Source organism: Pelecanus crispus, chromosome 3, assembly GCF_030463565.1.
Source record: "Pelecanus crispus isolate bPelCri1 chromosome 3, bPelCri1.pri, whole genome shotgun sequence".
Taxonomy (NCBI): Eukaryota; Metazoa; Chordata; class Aves; order Pelecaniformes; family Pelecanidae; genus Pelecanus; species Pelecanus crispus.
The window spans coordinates 27,903,915-27,922,738 of NC_134645.1; the positions used below are offsets into that span (position 1 = coordinate 27,903,915).

The following is an 18,824-nucleotide window of genomic DNA, read 5'->3' on the forward strand; positions in this document are numbered from 1 at the left end:
TGCTAAAGAAATAAGGCTTGAACCTTACAATGGTAATTACTGTGTTCTGTTTTACAGTGCCTCTTTCTTGCAGTCTCTAGAGCGGAGTTCTGCTTGATCTTGGGCAGGAATGGTTAATGGGGAAAGAAGAAAAATAGCATGTTTCTGACTTTTCTGCAGAATTAGTCTTTGGTAACTCTTGCTGCATTGTGAAAGAAAGGGGAGGAAAAAGCAGAAATCCAGCACAACAATTGAGTCTGTTGTAGCCATTTCTTTTCCCAAACAGTCGTTGGAGGTAGCATATCATTTGCTTTCTTCCTTAGACTTTATATGATGTACTAATGCAAAGCTGCTTTTACCACAAATAATACATTTTGTTTTCCTTTTGGTGATTCTTGTTTCTCTTGGTTTTGTTTCATGACTTATGTCTTGGTAAAGGCTTTATTCCTACTTGGGAGCCAATTGAGCTTCTGTGAAACCAACTTGTTCCTGAGTTCTGCAATTTAGATGTTGCCAAAAATTTCTATGAGTCTTTGCCATGGAAAGGAAGAAAAAAAAAAAAAAGAAAAAAAAGGAAGAAAACTAACTTGAACCCGTTTCTTTAAACCAGAAAGCACAGCAACTACAGTCAGAAACATTTAGCAGTCTGGCAGCTGACATCAGGACATACAAAGAATAACAAAATAGCCTAGTGAAGAAGAGAAAAAAGATCTTCAAAAGACTTGTGTCCACAGCAGGGTGAAAAACATAACAGTCCCATTATCAAGGTTGTTAGAAAAAAATCTTGATTTTTTTTTTCTAACTTCTGCTAATATAACATGTTAAACAATACGCCAGTAACCTAGAACATAAAAAGGCATTCTCTGGCGTCCTCTTTAGATGTCTCTATTCAAGCAGTCAAAGTGGGAGAGAAAAGAAACAAACAGTTCTGAGATCAGCATTTGCAACTCCAGCAGAAGAGACCAGATTGCCTAGAAGGTCAAGTATCACAACTGTATTAATTCTGCGAATAGGTGACTGATGCAGGAAAGTGAGATGACTTTCCCAGTACTGCACAGTGAATCTAAAGAAAAGCAAGTAAAAATTTTCTCAAAACAATGCCCTGTAACATTCACGATATACCTATTACTTTGATTCTGTTAGTACTGAATTAGTTTCTACAACTGTATGTAACCATTACCACCTTTTTTTATTGCCTTAGAGTAACCAAGATATCTTCCCTGTACCAAATTGTGAGCTATTTGTTTTTCCATTTTTTTTGCATTCTTTGAACATCATTGGGGGCAGGACAGTGATGGTTTTCAGGTAGTCTACAGTTGACCTTCAGATGTGCGATTGAGTTCATAGCGGACTTCCATACAATTATGCTAATTTTTTACCTTTTTTGGGTACCCATTTGCCTTCATAGAATTTGAAGGGATATGATAATAAGCATTTTAAATAGAACATATATTTGTGTGCATTAAGTATGTCTGTTTTCTGTGAACAGAAGTTTCAAAAATGTCTGATGTGCAATATATCCTCTAATACTAAGGAAGATGAGTGCAGAAAATGTTCATGTTGCTTAGTTCCAGAAACAATAAACATCACAAATTTGTTGTCTCTAGTTAGCCATTCAATGTGGCATTAAAGCACTAACTGTGTATATTATCATGGCATAGCATATTACCCTTTATATTTACCTTGAGACATAGAATGTATTGTTCAAGCCCAGCTTTTATTGAGTGTAGCTTTTGACCAGATTGGACACATTTTATTTCTCTGTTTGAATGACCAATGTTCTCTGTAGTCTGTAATTGCATACTAGAAAGTCAGAATATCATACTCTTTTTGTCATAGTGTCTGCCATCTTCCTTAAAGAGAAAATGGGAAGGGGATGACACCCTATAGGAAATGTGTGTGTAGATATGACTGACTTTGGACAAAGCTCCACTAGACCCAATGCTGGTAATGCAAACTTCAGTCTTCATGCAAGTTTCTACCCTGTGAGGAAATGGTGTATCCATTTGACAGAGAAGCAAGGAGAAGTGAAGTTCTCTGTGAGGCTGTCAGATGCACGTTAAACTCAAGTACTTGGATTACTGGTCCTGGCTTCTAATAGCAAAAATTATTCTAATGACTCTTCTTTCTACCTTGTAGGACAAAGTAGTCTGTGGACAGTAAGTCTGATTTTTAAAATATACTTGTTATATCTAAAGCTATAAACAGTAGAACAAAAGTATACGATCATGCTATATGAACAATATGTTAGCCTTGAAAAAGTCCATTTCATATTTTTCAAAAGCCACTGCCCTAACAGAGGGCAGGCCTAATATAGCCATTCTACATTTCCAATCATAAATATTCTTTTTTCTCCTATTTGGGTAACTTAAGCAATGTTCAGTGCTCCTTTGGACTTGGACAGTAGCCTTCATGTGGGTTTCTTTCCTTTTCTGACACTGTGGAACAGCCAAGTCCAATTTTACTAGAGTGCATGGAGAGTTGAGTGTGCTCTGTTTCTGCTCCATGGTTTTGGATGCTCAGGGTGGACAGGAAGAAGAGGCAGGAGAGAGAATGTGAAACTCCCAGATATATATTCCAAGGAATTTGTGGCACTGCAGTTGATTAGACAAACTTTTCCCCTCCCCCCCAGCTCTGTAAGTCGAGCTTATTTTGAGATGAAACTTGCAGAGCAGTTTCACAGACTATATTAATTGATCCAAAATAATGCAGCAAAATGCACATGCTATTGTTTTCTCCAGGTGTTTATGTATCTATACCATGGAACACCCTGTCCTGTTTCCCTGAGGTATACCTCCCTAGACACTTGGTTTTTGTTTTGGTGCTCAAAACAAACACCTTTCTAAATGCCCCACAGTACCACCACCACACATACACACACCTATCTATCCCAGGAAAATCAAAACCATTTCATCTGAGGACGAATAAATTGTTTCCTTGGAGCTTTCAGTAAACCTGCTAATCTCTTCTCTGTGTTCAGAAAACAAAGCTAGTTTATAAAGTTCGGTAATCCTAGAGGCTTGAATAGCTGTTGTCATTCATATTGTGTGCTTTCACAAAATATGTTCAGAAATACACCCCATTGCAAACATTTGAACTGGGGCTCCTTAAGTTTTGAGTAAATATTCTGTGTTCCTTGATATATTCATTTTTGAGCTTGGAAATGAATTGACACACATTAGCAAAATGACAAGTCTCCTGTGAGAAGCTGACATGCATGGATTAGTTCAAAACTATACAGAAAATAAAAAAAAACCAACCCCCATGATCACTCTCAATGGTCAGTTTTGCATTTGGATTTCTGGGGAATGTGATGCTGTATGCTCCAGGTAGTTCTCAATGAGCATGGAAATTCTAGTGGCTGTTAAAGTAGGCTGATAAAATTGCCTCAGGCTTCACTTACTGTAAGTCCCCTTGCTACAGTTTCTGCCATCAGTAAGTTATCTCCTGCTGACTTCACTGTGAAGCATAAAATTGTAGGTTAGCAGCACCTACCTGAGCCATTTTAGATAATGCTAGTCTTCATTTTAGAGAATTAATTGCCATTGTTTGCACTAGGTTATCTAGGTTTCATGAAAATATGAAAATACTGCTTTATGGTAACAAGGTTTTATGTGATTCATTTTTTTAACAGATCTAGAGGCTAGATTCATCCATTCATTCAAACTGCATTTAGAAAAGTATTTTTTCCTCACCTCTCTGTTTAGTAAATACACCAGCTCTTGAGAGCAAGATCATGATGTAGGTGTTCTGAACTCCTGGTATCTCTTTGATTCTCAAGGAAACCTAGATGCTGAAAATTAGGTGATGTGATTAGCTCCTTAAGGATCATATTTTGTTTCAATAATATAAAGTAATTTGAAAGAAATGCTTCATAGTAATTTAAAGGCTTTTAATCACAGTGATTGAAAGGCTGTTGCTAGCAGAGTTGATCAGTATTTTGAAATATTTAAGAGTAATGCCATTTCTTCACTCATAGTTGATGTACAAAATACAAAAAGAAATCTTCAATGTGGAAAGAGCTGCACTTTCAACTGAAAATGGTGTTGTAATCTGGATTCTTTCACATCTTTCATGGTTTTAAATTCTATGGGATAGGATCAGTAGAAACAACTGGTAGGATTTTCTTGATACTAATGTTTTTATTATATCAGCTTTTTAATTTGATATATGAACTGTTGTATATTTAGGATACATCTCTAATATCAACAGTAAATTCCTTGTCACCTCCTTCACCTTTTCTCAAAGTCATCAATATGTTTATACATTGCCAATTTATTAATATATTTTCATTGGCTGCTCTACTACCTTTTTGTTGTTTGAAGGCACCTGCCATGATGACTTGCAAGATCCGTAGTGAATTCTTAATACATTTCTAGAGTTCATTGTATGCTAGGGCCCTGACTTGCAATAAATTATATATATCTTTGGGAAGCATGAATTAATTTTGCTGGTGGTCCAAGATGACCACAGACCATGTTAAAGATAGTGCTGAGCTTAAGTTAATATTTGCTGTCTCTTAGCTGGACTTGTTTGTTAAGACTCAGCACTGTGATATTGTAAGTTACCCAGCATGTGTTTGGCCTAGATGGTAGCAAAGGGAGTTCATATCTTGACTGTAAAATGCTATGTAGGTCTGCCCTTTCTCTCCTGGAAAACAATTTATTCCTTGCTTTGGATAGCTCTGTTGCAAGTTATGTGGGGAATTTCTAACTGCTCCTTTTTTTCTTGGGTGTTTAGGTGACCTTTTGCAGTTTCCAAGAATGAGGTAATTAGATATTTTAAAGACTGAGGTCTTGAACCTTACTTAATATTAAGAGGAAAGAATACAGTGAATGGAAGACAAATCCAAGGCGCTCTTAATAGCACAATACAATTCCCTGAGGGCTGGCAGTTTCATGTGCAGAAAAAATATATTGTTGTTGCTTAGGTATGAGAGTGAGTGAGAGGACAAGCAACCTATTACCAGGGCCAACCCCAATAGATGTGCTAGGAAAGCACATAGCAGTGCAAGGATACTGACTGGTGGGTTGTGTAGGGGTAAAGGTGAATGTGACTCAAATATTTCTTCATTGCAAATTACCTTCACTTGACTAATTGTGGATCTGTGTCTCTATTTGAGGGAGAATGTATAGAGTTAACATTAAAGAACAATATGTAGGGTGTTTTACATGGAAACAGCAGTGGATAATATAAGCCCTATTAAAAGCATGTTTGTCCTTATGTACCCAGAAGAAAAAAAAAATTAAAAAGCAGAATGTTTGGAAAATAATTAATTTAATAAATTTACCAGTTGAATTTATTTGTATCCTAGAGGCTATAGATTCTGAAGCATATATCTCCATGAGTCATAAAGCAGATATTAGTCTCAGAATTATTCCTTACTGTTCAGTTCTTTTCCTGAAATTTAATGACTACTTCTTCTTGTGAACATACCGCTCGCTTTTCTCCTTTTTGCTGTGCTTCACTGATGGCCGAGTACAACTTTCATGGACAGGGAGATGGGAAGAGGGGTAAGAATCTCGGCATAACACCAGGAAACAGGCTTCCAAATGCCAGCTGCCTTCAGTTAATAGTTTATAGTTCTTTTCAATTACAGTTTTCAGTTATGGTTCATATATTCCTGTTTTAATACCAATTATCCATGAGAATTCAGTTGCAAAGTTTCAATTTTGTAAGATTAAAAGAATAGATACAAACTAAAACTTAGAACATAAGCACTCTAAAACATAGATGTAGACTTTATTCTGTTTCCACAAATGAATGTAATAAGATGCAATCATTCACATCTCAGTAACTATGAAGTTTTAATTGTATAATATGGGAGTAAGAAATTGTCATATTCAACATTTAGGGATTCCAAGAATGTTTTAATATTGGTGGCATAAAATTCCCGATATTTGCCACTCCTACTAAAGTGCTTTAGCAATTTTCCCCTCGTTATATATTAAGCTACTTAAAGAGCTGGTGACATGTTATTGAGGAAATTATTGCCAGTATTCCTGTTTTTACTTTGTCCATCAGGTCCTTGAACCATACTTATTAAAAATTAAAAATGTTTCTGAGTTGGCAAATGACTTCAAAGCCTACAGAGCCGTTTCAGACATCAAGGAAAGCTTAGCTCTCCTTTTGTCTGCTCAGTTTTTCTAACACAGTTATTAACTACTAATTTTATTATTCAATCAACCAGCTTTCATTAATATCAGACAATTTGAATTTGTCCATAAACAAGAAATTCTCTTTGTACGTTCATTTGTATTGTCCTGGCATCTACCTTTGTTCATTAGGCAATTAAAGAATATTTTCTCCTCATGTTCTTTGTTGCCTTAATTACTTTCATTGTCAACAGCATGATTTAATTCTAATGAGAGCCCATTTGTTCCTTCTTTTTACAATATCCTCTAGTCTCTGTTTAATGCTTTTCAGTCTATTCTAGAAAGGTTGCCCCCTGTAACTCCTTCAAATGAGGTGGAAACAATCTAAAATCCCTCTTGCGATAGAAAGTGGCCAATGTTTCATGAGACCAGATATCTCTAAGCAATATTGCATTCCAGGCTACTGCCGCCTTGCTGCATTCTTCTGCCTTTCGGCTTTCTTCGCTCTGAAGACAGAAAGTTGCCCCAATGGGAGATCACTTACATGTGCTTATTCTCCAGTACTCTTCTAAATTCCTTTGCGTGATCTGCTTTCTCTGAGGTGTTACAGAGGTATTTGATAAATGCAAATATGGATCCTTATTCTCTAAGATTACAAGTTAGTCCAATTCTAGTCACTTCTGATGTCTTCACTTAAAGAAGGCAACATGTTGTCTGCCTCTCTGTGGCAGAGTATCATTTCTGCTGTCAGGAATCCACACAGGGAGGTTTATTTGTTGTCTTTGGAGACGCAGCTCCAGTGGGAAGTGCATTATTTGTACTGAAGTCTGAAATAAAATGGAGAAATAGGCTTTTATTAGCTTTTAGGACACATTTTTAATGTAGTAGAATAATTCTGCCATGGCTTATGATGAAATTTGCTGGGTGGATAATGATATAATTTGAAAGAACACAATTCTTACAGTAAAAAATTGTCTATTAATCATCTCTTTAGTGTTCTGTTATCTTTAAGCACCATTTTTCAGTAGCAACTATCACTTGAGGGGTATGCTATCTTAGATTGTGTATATGCTAGTGTTTTGATTTCTAACAGTAGCAGAGTTCTGCAGTGCAACCCCCATCTCTTCCACTTACTGTGTGTCAGTTCAGTTTGCAGAGTGGGTTTTGTCTGTGTTCAAACTAGGCTTCAGAGGAAATTAATCCAGAAGGTCTACCCTAAGTATTCATTAAGGACTTTCCAACCTCTAATAAGGATGTAAGGTCTAAACCGGTGATTAGTCCACTGAACAGCCCCAGACTACATTGTACATCTACATTGGAACACTGGATCAGGGGCCAGACATGATCTAGTCCTGAATGATATAGAATCTGTAGATGAAGAAGACTCAGCACAAAGTGCTCTAATCTGCTGAGCTGTTGCTCTTGCTCCAAATTGCTTTCTAATGTAGGCTTAACCTTGGAAACAAAGAAGAAGGTTTTAGCTTCTGTCACCATGCATTCATATTCAGCCCTTCAGTGGTATTTTAGCTTGAGTATATCATTTATTGAATAATTAAAAATATTTACAAAATACTTGTGCATACCTTTGCTGTTGGGGAGCTTCATTTAAGGAGCCCTTGTATCCTGGACAACCCAGAAATAGCAGCAATTTCAGAATATACTAATAAAGACCAGAACCCTGGAAAATGGTTATATCATGAAGGCTTCTCTGGGCAGAGTAAATATGTGATTTGAAGCAAGAATATTTACTGTGGAGGTCAATTGGATTTTAAACTAATATTGTCTTTCATTTTTATCAGAAAAGTCTTCAGTCAGGGAAAATACGTAAGTGGTTTTATTTTTTGTCCAATTGAACTGCTCAAAGATTGTCCTGGTTTTGTCTGTTTGATCTGTATGATAGTAGTTTCCCTATTTTATAGCTTTATGAATACCATGGATGCTACTATTCCTCAGCCCCAAGGACAAACTGAAAAGATGTTAAATTATAAAGTATCTGACCTTGGTACATTTTCTGTACATGAACAGAAGAGTTAAGACAGTGACAAAGGGTTTAGAGTAAGAAGGAATCTAATACTTCTCTAATGTAACAGAATGGCTGTGCAAAGAAGGCTTTTAAGCAAGCAAGGCCACCCAAGCTAATTTGCGACTGGTAGCATAAATTATGTGCACATTCTTTCAGATAGTTTGAATTAACTCTAGGGATATTTTTAGAGCAACTTTGTTTGGTTCAATGAAAACTATTATTAAATCATTAGTCAATGAAAACAGTTATTTAATTTTGAGTGTATGTAAATTATCATATTTGCATACCATCATTATTATCCTTTAAATATAATATGCCTATTCAGGATTGTATCTGTTTGGTGTTAAAATGGTCAAGTTCCTTTTAGTAACTTCTCTGCTTTGCTTGCAGGTTGTATATAAAAATAACGATGTCAGGTTGGAGTTATCTCGACTTGCCAAGCAAGGAGATCCTAAAATGAAGATTCATGGGGTTGTAGCATTTAAATGTGAGAATGTTGCAACCTTAGATCCAATCACATTTGAAACACCAGAGTCTTTCATCTCTTTGCCAAAGTGGAATGCCAAGAAAACAGGCTCAATATCATTTGACTTTCGTACAACTGAGCCAAATGGCCTGATTCTTTTCAGTCACGGAAAACCAAGGCACCAAAAAGATGCCAAACACCCACAGATGGTGAAGGTTGACTTCTTTGCCATTGAGATGCTTGATGGCCACCTCTACCTGCTGTTAGACATGGGATCAGGTACTATAAAAATAAAAGCCTTGCAGAAGAAGGTGAATGATGGTGAATGGTACCATGTGGATTTTCAACGGGATGGACGGTCAGGTAAGCTGCTTCTTTAATGCTTGGTATGGTTATTCATGTTGTATCTGAGAGAATACTAGGTATATGTTATGTTGCCACCATTACAGTCATGCATCATCTGAAAAATAAGGGAAATGTAAGAAGTCATTACTGTCAGGTACCAGAATACAATGATTTGCAGAATAAAATATCTTACGTTAACATTTATTGGGTAATCAGGTACTTAATCTTGCAAGTAAGTGTGCTGTGTACTTCAAAAACAAACAGTAATCTCCCTCTGTGCTTGCTTACACCAAATAGCTGAAGTGGCAAGTTTAAAGAATAAAAATAAAGCAAAAAAGAATTACTGAAAGTAATCTCCAACGTAGGGAATAGTTGGAGTAGGGAATAGGCCCACAGAAACAGCACAGACCTTCAATCATGTCAGCAGATCTCAGCATAATTAAATGATATGCTAATCAAAGACTAACAATACATATCAGCAGAAATGGAGATAAGTGACTTGCCGTATTCTGTCAGTATGATTTGTAGTTTACTCAACAAATGATCTCACTGAAAAGAGTAAAAATATATATATATGTTATAGCATAAAATGCACTTAACTAGTGAAACTGTCCTTGTGTTTCAACTGCATCTGATCTTGAGTATTTATCTTGACTTCAGCAAATAATCAGTATCCATTAATTGAAGGACAACTCTGTTCTGTGGTATCTTTCCTGTAGTTCATGCCAGGATTTGGGGGAGGTGGGGGGAGTGTACTGAGTCTGTAATTCAGTCCATCAAAGAATTTTCCGATTAATATCAGTATCCAATCTGAAGTTTATGTACATTCTGAAATTGAGAGCTGAAAAATGTAAACTCGTCTTCTTTTGGATTTTGTGGGGTTTTCCCCACTTTCTTCCTTCTGGTGACTCATTTTCCATGACCTGCATTTATAATTTTTTTCTGAAAGTTCACCCCCAAAACACTTCTTGGTTTATGACTTGCTTTCTCACTACCCACAAATCAGATTCCAGATCAAGTGAATCTTTAGATGCAGGTTTAAATTGAAGATCTCAGCCAAATCCATGGTGAAAGTCAGACCAAATTCAACTGATCAGGCCACCCTAGGATTATGAAAAATAATTATTTGATTCCTGGGTTGTGCAGCTTCAAATTGTAATTGTAGAGAGTTTGATTTTCTGATTATAATGGATCAGTTACTTATTTACATTTCTTGAGGTTAAAAAAAAAACCAAAAACCCCCAAACCCAAGCAATAAAACACACAACTTCTCAAAATCCTCAGTTGTGATTGAATATCCAGCAGTTATATTATTTATACTACAATCTTCATTTCAGGCTTCCTTCTTAAGTGCTGTTTCAGTGATTCATATCAGGCAGTAAATCCTGTAATAACCATGCCTGTGGGACTCCACTGAAAGCAAAGTTTATTCTTACATCCAAAGTCAATACAACTATGAAGAAAAGAAATAAATGCATAGCAATTGTTTACATTTGAAGATATGCTCTGCACTTTCATTGCTTCACAAAAACTGTAGCTCACAAGTGCCATTAAGAGAGTTTAGGGAATACTTTATTTAATTCTTTAAAACTGTTGATGCACATCAGCAAGAATGTAGACTAATTTTAGGAAGCAATACACACCTGGTGATCAGGACTGCATATTATTTTTAAGTAGAATTATAAATAGTCAAATACCTATGTAAAAGAAAAATTAATCCAGCCGATGAATCGCCTATGATCAAGATGGGTGAACTTTATTTACCCTGTCACTCTTGAAAACTGACCATAGTACCTATTCACCCTAAAACATTGAACTATTACCAGGAATAGTTAATAAATATGTAGGCATATGGATTGAGACACTGAATTTTTAGCTGAAATCTGAACCAGACCTCAAAGACTTTCTGTGATTTTAGTACATACAATAATACTTTACAATAGGAGAAGTTCTAATAACAGTGGCAATGCTGTTACTTTTCTTAATGAGAATATTGGCTGAGTAGTATCTTAGACCATCAGATTTAACCCAGTAAAATGACTGCCTAACAATTAAAATAAACAATGAACTCTTATGTTCCCATTTTCTTCTGGTTGGAACAGGAAGTACTGGTGTGTTATGTTTAGATTATTTCTTCATGACTTAAGCATGTTGGTCTATTATGCTTCTTTCCATTAATAATAAAATCCACTTTACTCTTTCAGGAAGCTTTTTCATTTATTTTCTCTAGCCAAAACCAGACATACTGGAAATCATATGAATATGATCACTTTTCACTTGCTTAACTTCAGAATTTTTGTATAAGTGAATGAATATAACTTGTATAAAAAAAAAATTGGCTTTTCTGAGACTTTCTTGTTGCTGCTCACAAAATACTTCCCAATCTATCACGTATAAAGGAAGAAATTCTCCTGTTAATGAATAAGTAGCTCAAATAACCTGTGATTTTTTTTTTTTTAAGTCTTTTACTTCTAGCCTGCAAATCCAGTGCAGAGTGGTTCCCTCAGATAATAGAAAGCTGTGACATTTCTCAAGGAGTTTTGCTGATTTCTTTGACTTTCATATTAGCTGGATCAGCAAGTACTCAATTTATTTTTCATTCTTTGCTCTCTTCCAGACTCTCAGTCACAGGGAGCATCCGCTCTAAACTTACTGACTTTGCCATTGCCTATCTGGGACTGCAGTGGGGGACATATAAGGAATGAGAGCACATTTTAAAATTGTACTTATCCAGGACCTATTCACTAGTAATTCTGCTGATCTGCTCAGATTTTGGGAGATAGAAGGGAGAGGGAAGAGATGGTGCCCTTTAATTTCCTTTTGCTGAAGGAACTTCTGACCTATTATTCTCATAGAAGTTTTTCACCCTCGAATCTCATCCTGCTGCCTGTAAGACCCACTCTGAGTGCTTCCTTACCTAAAAAGCAGATCTTCAGTGAGAAGGAACTCCTGAGACCCTATTTTCCAGTGTTAAGTAAAGAAAGATTTCATACCTTCTCCACTGGTCCATCTTTCTTGCTAGGTATGCAGCAGAGGAAAGGGAACACACGTCCTCCAGCAGTGTCTTTTTTGCTGAGTATACAGCAGAGGACACCAACCTGGTACCAGCTTCTGTGTCCTGTCATGTGAGCTGAGTTCTCTTCCAGTATTCATGGTTATACTAAATTCCTGCGAAGGACAGTAGCTTCATAGCTGCTTCACATGTGCCCTGTCTTGTCTGTGGGCTGTATGCTGTGGTCACAGTCCTCATCATAGCTATATAATGCTTTACATCTTGTGTGTTAAAGCACAGTGTATTTAGAATCCCTTACTCTGATTTTTCACCATTACTTAATAAGCAAATATGTTTCACATGCACAAAAAGCAACTAAATAGGCCACATAAGGTAAGCACAGAGATCAGAATAGCTGTAGTAGCTGTAGTTACAATCTTCATACTTAACTGATCAGAATTGAGATATGTCTTAGTTTCTTACACACAGTCTTATGAAAAAGTAAATTGCTGAGATAATGAATATGATTGGAGAGGCTTATTAACTCATACCTAAGGGAAATATTTGTCTGTTCCGCTCTTAACAGTACTGCCAACTCTGCAGTAAAATAATTGGGGGGGAGGGGAGAAACAAACCCCAAACTAAAAAAAAGCAACCACCATGAAGCAGCTGTAAAGGTCTTTGCTCACAGTGTTTCTTGTAACACAGTAGAATTAAGTTTAATAACAGTTTTCTGAGACTTGAGTATTGTTTAAAATTTTGTTAAACTGTTTACTATATTTAAGAATAACCTTGCAAGTGTTTTTTGACTAAACTGCCATTCATCCTTTGGAAATCATCATTAGACAGTGAAATTGGAGAGGAAACTTACTCTTCTTTTCAACCCCCAATTGTGCATGGCAGTGTAAAACAGAATATATCAGAATGTATTCATAGGTAGGCAGCATTTAAGGGCTAAGAAGTCACTGAAATTTTGAACTAAAATTAGAGTTTCAGCTTAATACCAGAAATTATCTCTAAAGTATGTAATTAGAGCTTAACTATAATCAGTATCTCACTGTAAGTAGTGCTTTGTTGATATCCATTACATGCATTATTGTTGCAGGTTCTTTTTTTACATGTACGCTTCTATATACTACTTCCCCATCTTTCCAACCTTTTAAGAACTGCCAGATTTACATGTTCTTATTTCAACAAATGTTAATAGTTTACATATTTGAGATAATGGGTTTATCTTGCATTTTAAGGAAAATTCTTCCAATGATCTTGGTAGTGTTTTTCATTTATTCGTGAGCTCTTAGAAAAATTGAGATACGGTGTTCTTGAGAGGTCCTGTATTTTACCCCTCCAATGAAAGCAGTGATAGTGCACTTGTGTCAATCTTGACAGATGTTTGTTGAGTTACCTCCAGCAGTGGGCATTGTAAAACCTCCCCATGTAATCATTCATAAACTGAATATTTCTGTATGGAAAACAAGCCGTTTTGTCTGTAATTTCCTTGTTCACAGCAGGCACAAAATACACCACGCTTTTTCCCTGTGTCATAGCTCTATGCTTTTTATGATTTGAATGCTGTTATGTCAGTCTCCAGTTTTCTTCATAGACTAAGAAACCCCAGCTGTTTCCTATTCTTATATGTCACGTTCTGTAGCTATTGACCATTTTTATTGCAAGCTTCTGCAGTCTCCTCAGCTGATCTGCATCATTCTCGGAGTTCAAGGTAAACCTTACCAATGCTCGGTAAAGTGGTATGATACACTTCTCTATACCTCCCAATATATTTTCCATTTTGCTCACGTGTGTTATTGTTGACTTACATTGTTGACTCTTCCTTTTGAAGAACTGCCCACTAATCAGTTATCCTTTAAGTCAATAATTCTTGTCAAAAATCATAACTTCATTAGTTTTTCTCAGACTGTTCCTCCAATACATAAAGATGTTCCTGAACGTTTAAATTGCGTTTTGCTGTCAGGTGAAATGCTGTAGAATTGGAGCACCCGTAGGTCGTTATAGGACACTTAAATTTATGTACAGTTCCTGGAGATAAGAAATGCTACCTGTTTTTAAAGTCTGAAGTTAGATCATGAATTCCAAGACTAAATAAATCACCCCACACCTTCTTGTCTTTCAGTCTTCCCCTTTTTCTTTTTCCAGGCTGGACAAACCAAATGCTGTCAGCTTTTTCCCATTTCTTTCTTTTTCTGGTAGAAATACAGACAATATTTCCTACTTTGAGTATTAAAAAACTTTGCAAGGAAGATGCTTGTTTCCTGGCAGACGTTATTGCCTCAGTCTTGCTCTTTTCAAAGAAACAGTGTAACTACTCATCTAGTTATGGGTGCTGTTATGCTAGGTACAATGCAAAGACATAACTGAAAGGATGGCTCTTCCTACAGAGATGTTACAGTTTAAGGTTATTGTTTTCTCTTACTGTTGAAAGTTGAGAGGCCAGTGCTCTTCTGAATATGCTGCTTCCTCATCATATTCTGTTGTCTCTAGGTTATTTTGTAAAGCAAGATATGTCCCACTCTTTTCCCTTTTATCCAACTTGACGGTTCTGGTATGAAAAGGGTTGATGTTACATTATCTTTAAAGGGCAAATTATTAACCTTTTCCTGTGCTGGCCACATAAGACATTTGTATGCTCCATTAGCTTCCCTTCTTCATGCTTCTCTGGAAAGTGATGTCTTTTCACATTTGTAAGTAGAAACATCCAAATGGATTGGAGCACGCTGGTGATTTGACAAAACAATTAATTGTAATCTGCCTATAATTCCCAGAGAAAGTAGGATTGAAATCCAGCAAAGGGGGTGTGCATTACTATCCCCAGATTCTGTGGTAGCATCTGGCTATTGTCATGAGGTCCCACCTGAGATGGTTTCAGTAGAACTTGAAAACTTTCCCTCAAGAAAGATACAAGCTTAAAAAAACCAACCAACCAACCAAACAAACAAAAAAAATCCAGCTAGATGAAACAGCACACTGTGTCTCTGTGTCACAGCTCTGGATGCACTGTGAATCCAAAGGTGTTTATAGATGCATTAGTTATTTTCTGTATGCCTGTGTTGTATGAACTTGAATTTTGCATTTCATTTTAAGATATTTAAAAAAAAAAAAAAGACTTTTTTTTTTTAATGTGTTTTGGAAGTCTTCTTTCATTCCCCCTTGTTTTTCTTGGATTTTTTCACCTGTATTTACAAAGTAATTAGTGAATAAAATTTGCATTACCTATCAGAGATACATAAAAGGTAATTTGGATACCAACAGCAGTGACGGCTGTATGGCTGCGTGGACATGCTGTTAGAAGTTCAGCCAGAAACTAGGATAACATGGTAACTGATAGTGTGAAAATCTTGGTGCCCAGGCATGGGTTTTCTGCTATTAGCTAGACTAGAGCCTATTTGTATTACACCTATAGTTCCTGTTCTAGACAGTGTGCTATATGATATTTTGGTCAAGCTCCTACATAACAGTTGAGCCAGAGAGAGTTATTAAAGCTTTGAGTCTTCTGCAGGTGCTATTTGACTTAGTGTAGCTCTCAACAAAAAGGATTAAATAAAGCTAACTTACAGTTGTTTGACTAAGGGTAATACACACAGTCTGTAGGTCATTTGAAGTGACATGTATATGTCCAGCATTAAATTGGAGATAGTCCAGCTGGGTAACAGGGGTTCCATGGCCTTCCAAAACATGAAGATGATGCACAGAAGAGTTGTTGCCTGTTACATTTATCTACCCGTAGTCATTAGATGCGATGATTACACTAAGATTTCAGAGGGCTTCTCCCAAGGAGTATTTTATGTGGTGTCATTTCTTGGGGAGGGAAACGAAAGGTCCATTTCTTTAAGAAGCTGTTGATATCTATTCAAAATAATACTTAAGCTCTCTCTGGGATAATCCTTTATGGCATACAGAAGAAAATTTTCCTGCATCAATCTATCACTTAACTATAATTCACAGTCACCAGAGTGTAGTGGTGATCTACAGTTCCCTTTCTCATTCACCTTTCTCAGCCTTCTGTGCTTGCAAAACTTATGTTTTGAACCATCATGTTAATGTCACAGCTACACTGGCTGAGATTTACCTGTCTTTTCCTGTGCATTGAAAGCCATCAATACTTAGTGGATTTTTTTTTTTTTTTTTTAATAGAAATGGAGCCCTAGATGTCTTCTGGCATCATGGGTAGCTTGAAAATAGAAGTGTCTTTGCCCAGCAGAAAACAGCACTGTGCAAATGCATGAGCTTGAGATTGGAGGCTGCAGCTGAGTTAACTTGTGTCAGTGCAAGTGCTGCCTGAACATAGGTTTAAAGCATTTGGTCCTAAATTAACCTGTACAGCAACAGATGGGAGCAAGCAATAATAGCAGTAAGAAGTACTGTGAGCAGAAGTATGATTTATGCTTACAGAATCTTTAACTTTTTTTAAAGGAGAAATGACCTATTGCTTGTAAGCAGTCCTTCTTGATACCTAGGATGCTCTCAGAAAAGTTAGTGATCTTGGTTTAACAGGTCATTCACAGGTGTCCTTGTTTGAGGCAGCTGATTAATGAAATCAAACCTCACAATATTTATGCTTGTATGCCTAAGGTCAAATCTGTAGCAAGTGTTCCATTTGAATGCTGTTTTGCTTCAAGAATCTGAGCAGCAATACAAATATTTAGAGTTAGCAAAACATAATAGTCTTATCAGTTTTTAAACAGATGGAGGTTTGGAAGAAAAAGAATCTTGGTTCAACATGCCTCTTTCTCACAGTTAAGACTGGAAGTTCACTTTACATCTATGTGATTATTCAACTGACAGAGAAAACATTTCTGATAATAAATAAAAGGGAAAGCTGACCACATCCTCAAACATTCTTTAAATATGCTCATAAAGGTGCACAAAGGCTATGCAAATCTTTGGTTTATCTTTTTAGATCTCTTCTGATAGTAGGCAGACTGTAGTAGTAGTATCCAGCTCTTCTAAAATCCATATGTCTGAAGTCTCACACGGGAGTTGGGTCTCCTAAGACCACTACCCTTTTACTAAAGGTCCAAATTATTTCGATACTCATTCTGTCCATGTTGTTGAAGTTAACCTATTGAACAAACAAAATATGTAGCTCCTACAGGACTCCACTGCTAAAAGAGAAGCATAAATTTTAGGATGTATCCAAGTAAGAGAATGATCTTTTTCTGACCTGCCTCTGTTTGCTTAAAACTCACATTTTAGTATTTATGCTATAAAAATTCTGAATTTATTCTTCTCATGCACTACTCCCACCTCAGTGAAAGTATTTTTGATTATCAGTGTTATCTTCTGGAATCTGCGCTATGCTGACAGTGGAAATAGTGAATCATGTTAGTTTTAGGTATATATATATGATAAATACATTGTGGTAAATGTGATCCTTCAGTGTCTTGTCAGCATTAATACACTTTTAATAGTGTGTCCAGCAGATAACAGTGTTGCATAATGTGGCTGATACATTATAATAATCTGGTGACCTATATAATGCTTTGATTTATAATTTGCTTGCTTTTGCACCCATATAGAATGGTAAGGAGTCACTTCTGTGAAGATCTATGTGAAGATTCTTTTTTCAAGTGATTTTACTTAGTAAATAAAATTATAATTGGTTGACATAAGTATGTTCTCTGACTCCATGTACTAAATTTTGTTTTCTGCCTATTCAAATTGTAAGAATTGGATACCTCATTACTTTTTAAATGTACGACAAAGAGTTGATTACAGTTTCTTTGTTCAGACACTTTGTAGAAACAGAAATGTACTTTAGGCTTAATTTTGTTTACTTTTTAAACTTAAATGGAAAAGATACTTCTGATTTCCTGAGGTTCCATATACGTCCTCTCTCCCTTTCTTCGTAACATGCACACATTTCGAGGTAAGTATCAGAGGCATTGATTTTCCCTGTAGGAGCACTCGCTATCTTCTTAATGATTGCCTGTCTGGCAGTTGATAAGAGTATTTTCCTTCTGCACTTAAAGAAAAAAGTCTTATCCAAACCTCACTGAAAGTGGTGAGAGTATTTTAAAATACTGTGTCTGTGGATCCAAACCAAAGACACAGGTCTGCCTCCCAGGTTGCAACCTCCAAATGCAACCTCAGCCTTAATGCTTCGAAGCACATACAAGGTAGTGAAGAGATTTTTTTGTTGTTGTTGCACAAGCAGGATGTTTCTGAAAATAACTCTGAAATGCATCCCCCTTACCCCTACAAGATTGGTAAGGCGATTTTGACTTTATATTTTATGTTGTGACTATGCAGTATTGTGCATAAATGTTTTTACATTGCTTACTTCCTGACAGTACTTGTACTACATTGTAATTAAAATAATGAAGTGTATCTATTATTGTATAGCTGTACAAATAGAATACCTATGTTTCATTTATAGATACTTGCCAGGAGCTAATGTGGCATGTAGATTAATGAGTAAAACAGCAGTACCAAAATCTTTCAAATGTCTTGAAAATCATGCATTTTATTGTCTTTTCTCAGGGACTATATCTGTGAACACATTACGTACACCATATACTGCACCAGGGGAAAGTGAAATCCTTGACTTGGATGATGACTTGTATCTTGGAGGCTTACCAGAAAATAAAGCAGGCCTCGTCTTCCCAACAGAGGTGTGGACAGCACTTCTCAATTATGGATACGTCGGCTGCATTAGAGATTTATTTATTGATGGTCAAAGCAAAGATATTCGACAGATGGCTGAAATTCAAAGTACAGCTGGAGTAAAACCCTCATGCTCAAGAGAAACCGCAAAGCCTTGCCTTAGCAACCCCTGTAAAAACAATGGTGTATGCAGGGACGGGTGGAACAGATATGTTTGTGATTGCTCTGGCACAGGGTACCTTGGCAGATCATGCGGAAGAGGTAAGTTCCATGAGATGGCTGCATTCCTTACTTTATAGAATC

At 36.4% G+C, this 18,824-nt stretch overlaps 1 protein-coding gene across 18 annotated transcripts in view; it reads left to right on the plus strand.

Annotated features, from left to right (window-relative positions):
• The window catches only part of NRXN1 (neurexin 1), a 728,426-nt gene that overhangs the window by 294,063 nt on the left and 415,539 nt on the right, over window positions 1-18,824 (plus strand). For all 18 annotated transcript variants that reach the window (XM_075708526.1, XM_075708515.1, XM_075708516.1 and 15 more), the window contains 2 exons: window positions 8,488-8,926; window positions 18,399-18,782. In XM_075708526.1, coding sequence (XP_075564641.1) covers window positions 8,488-8,926; window positions 18,399-18,782 — 823 coding nt within the window. The remainder of the gene's footprint in view (window positions 1-8,487; window positions 8,927-18,398; window positions 18,783-18,824) is intronic.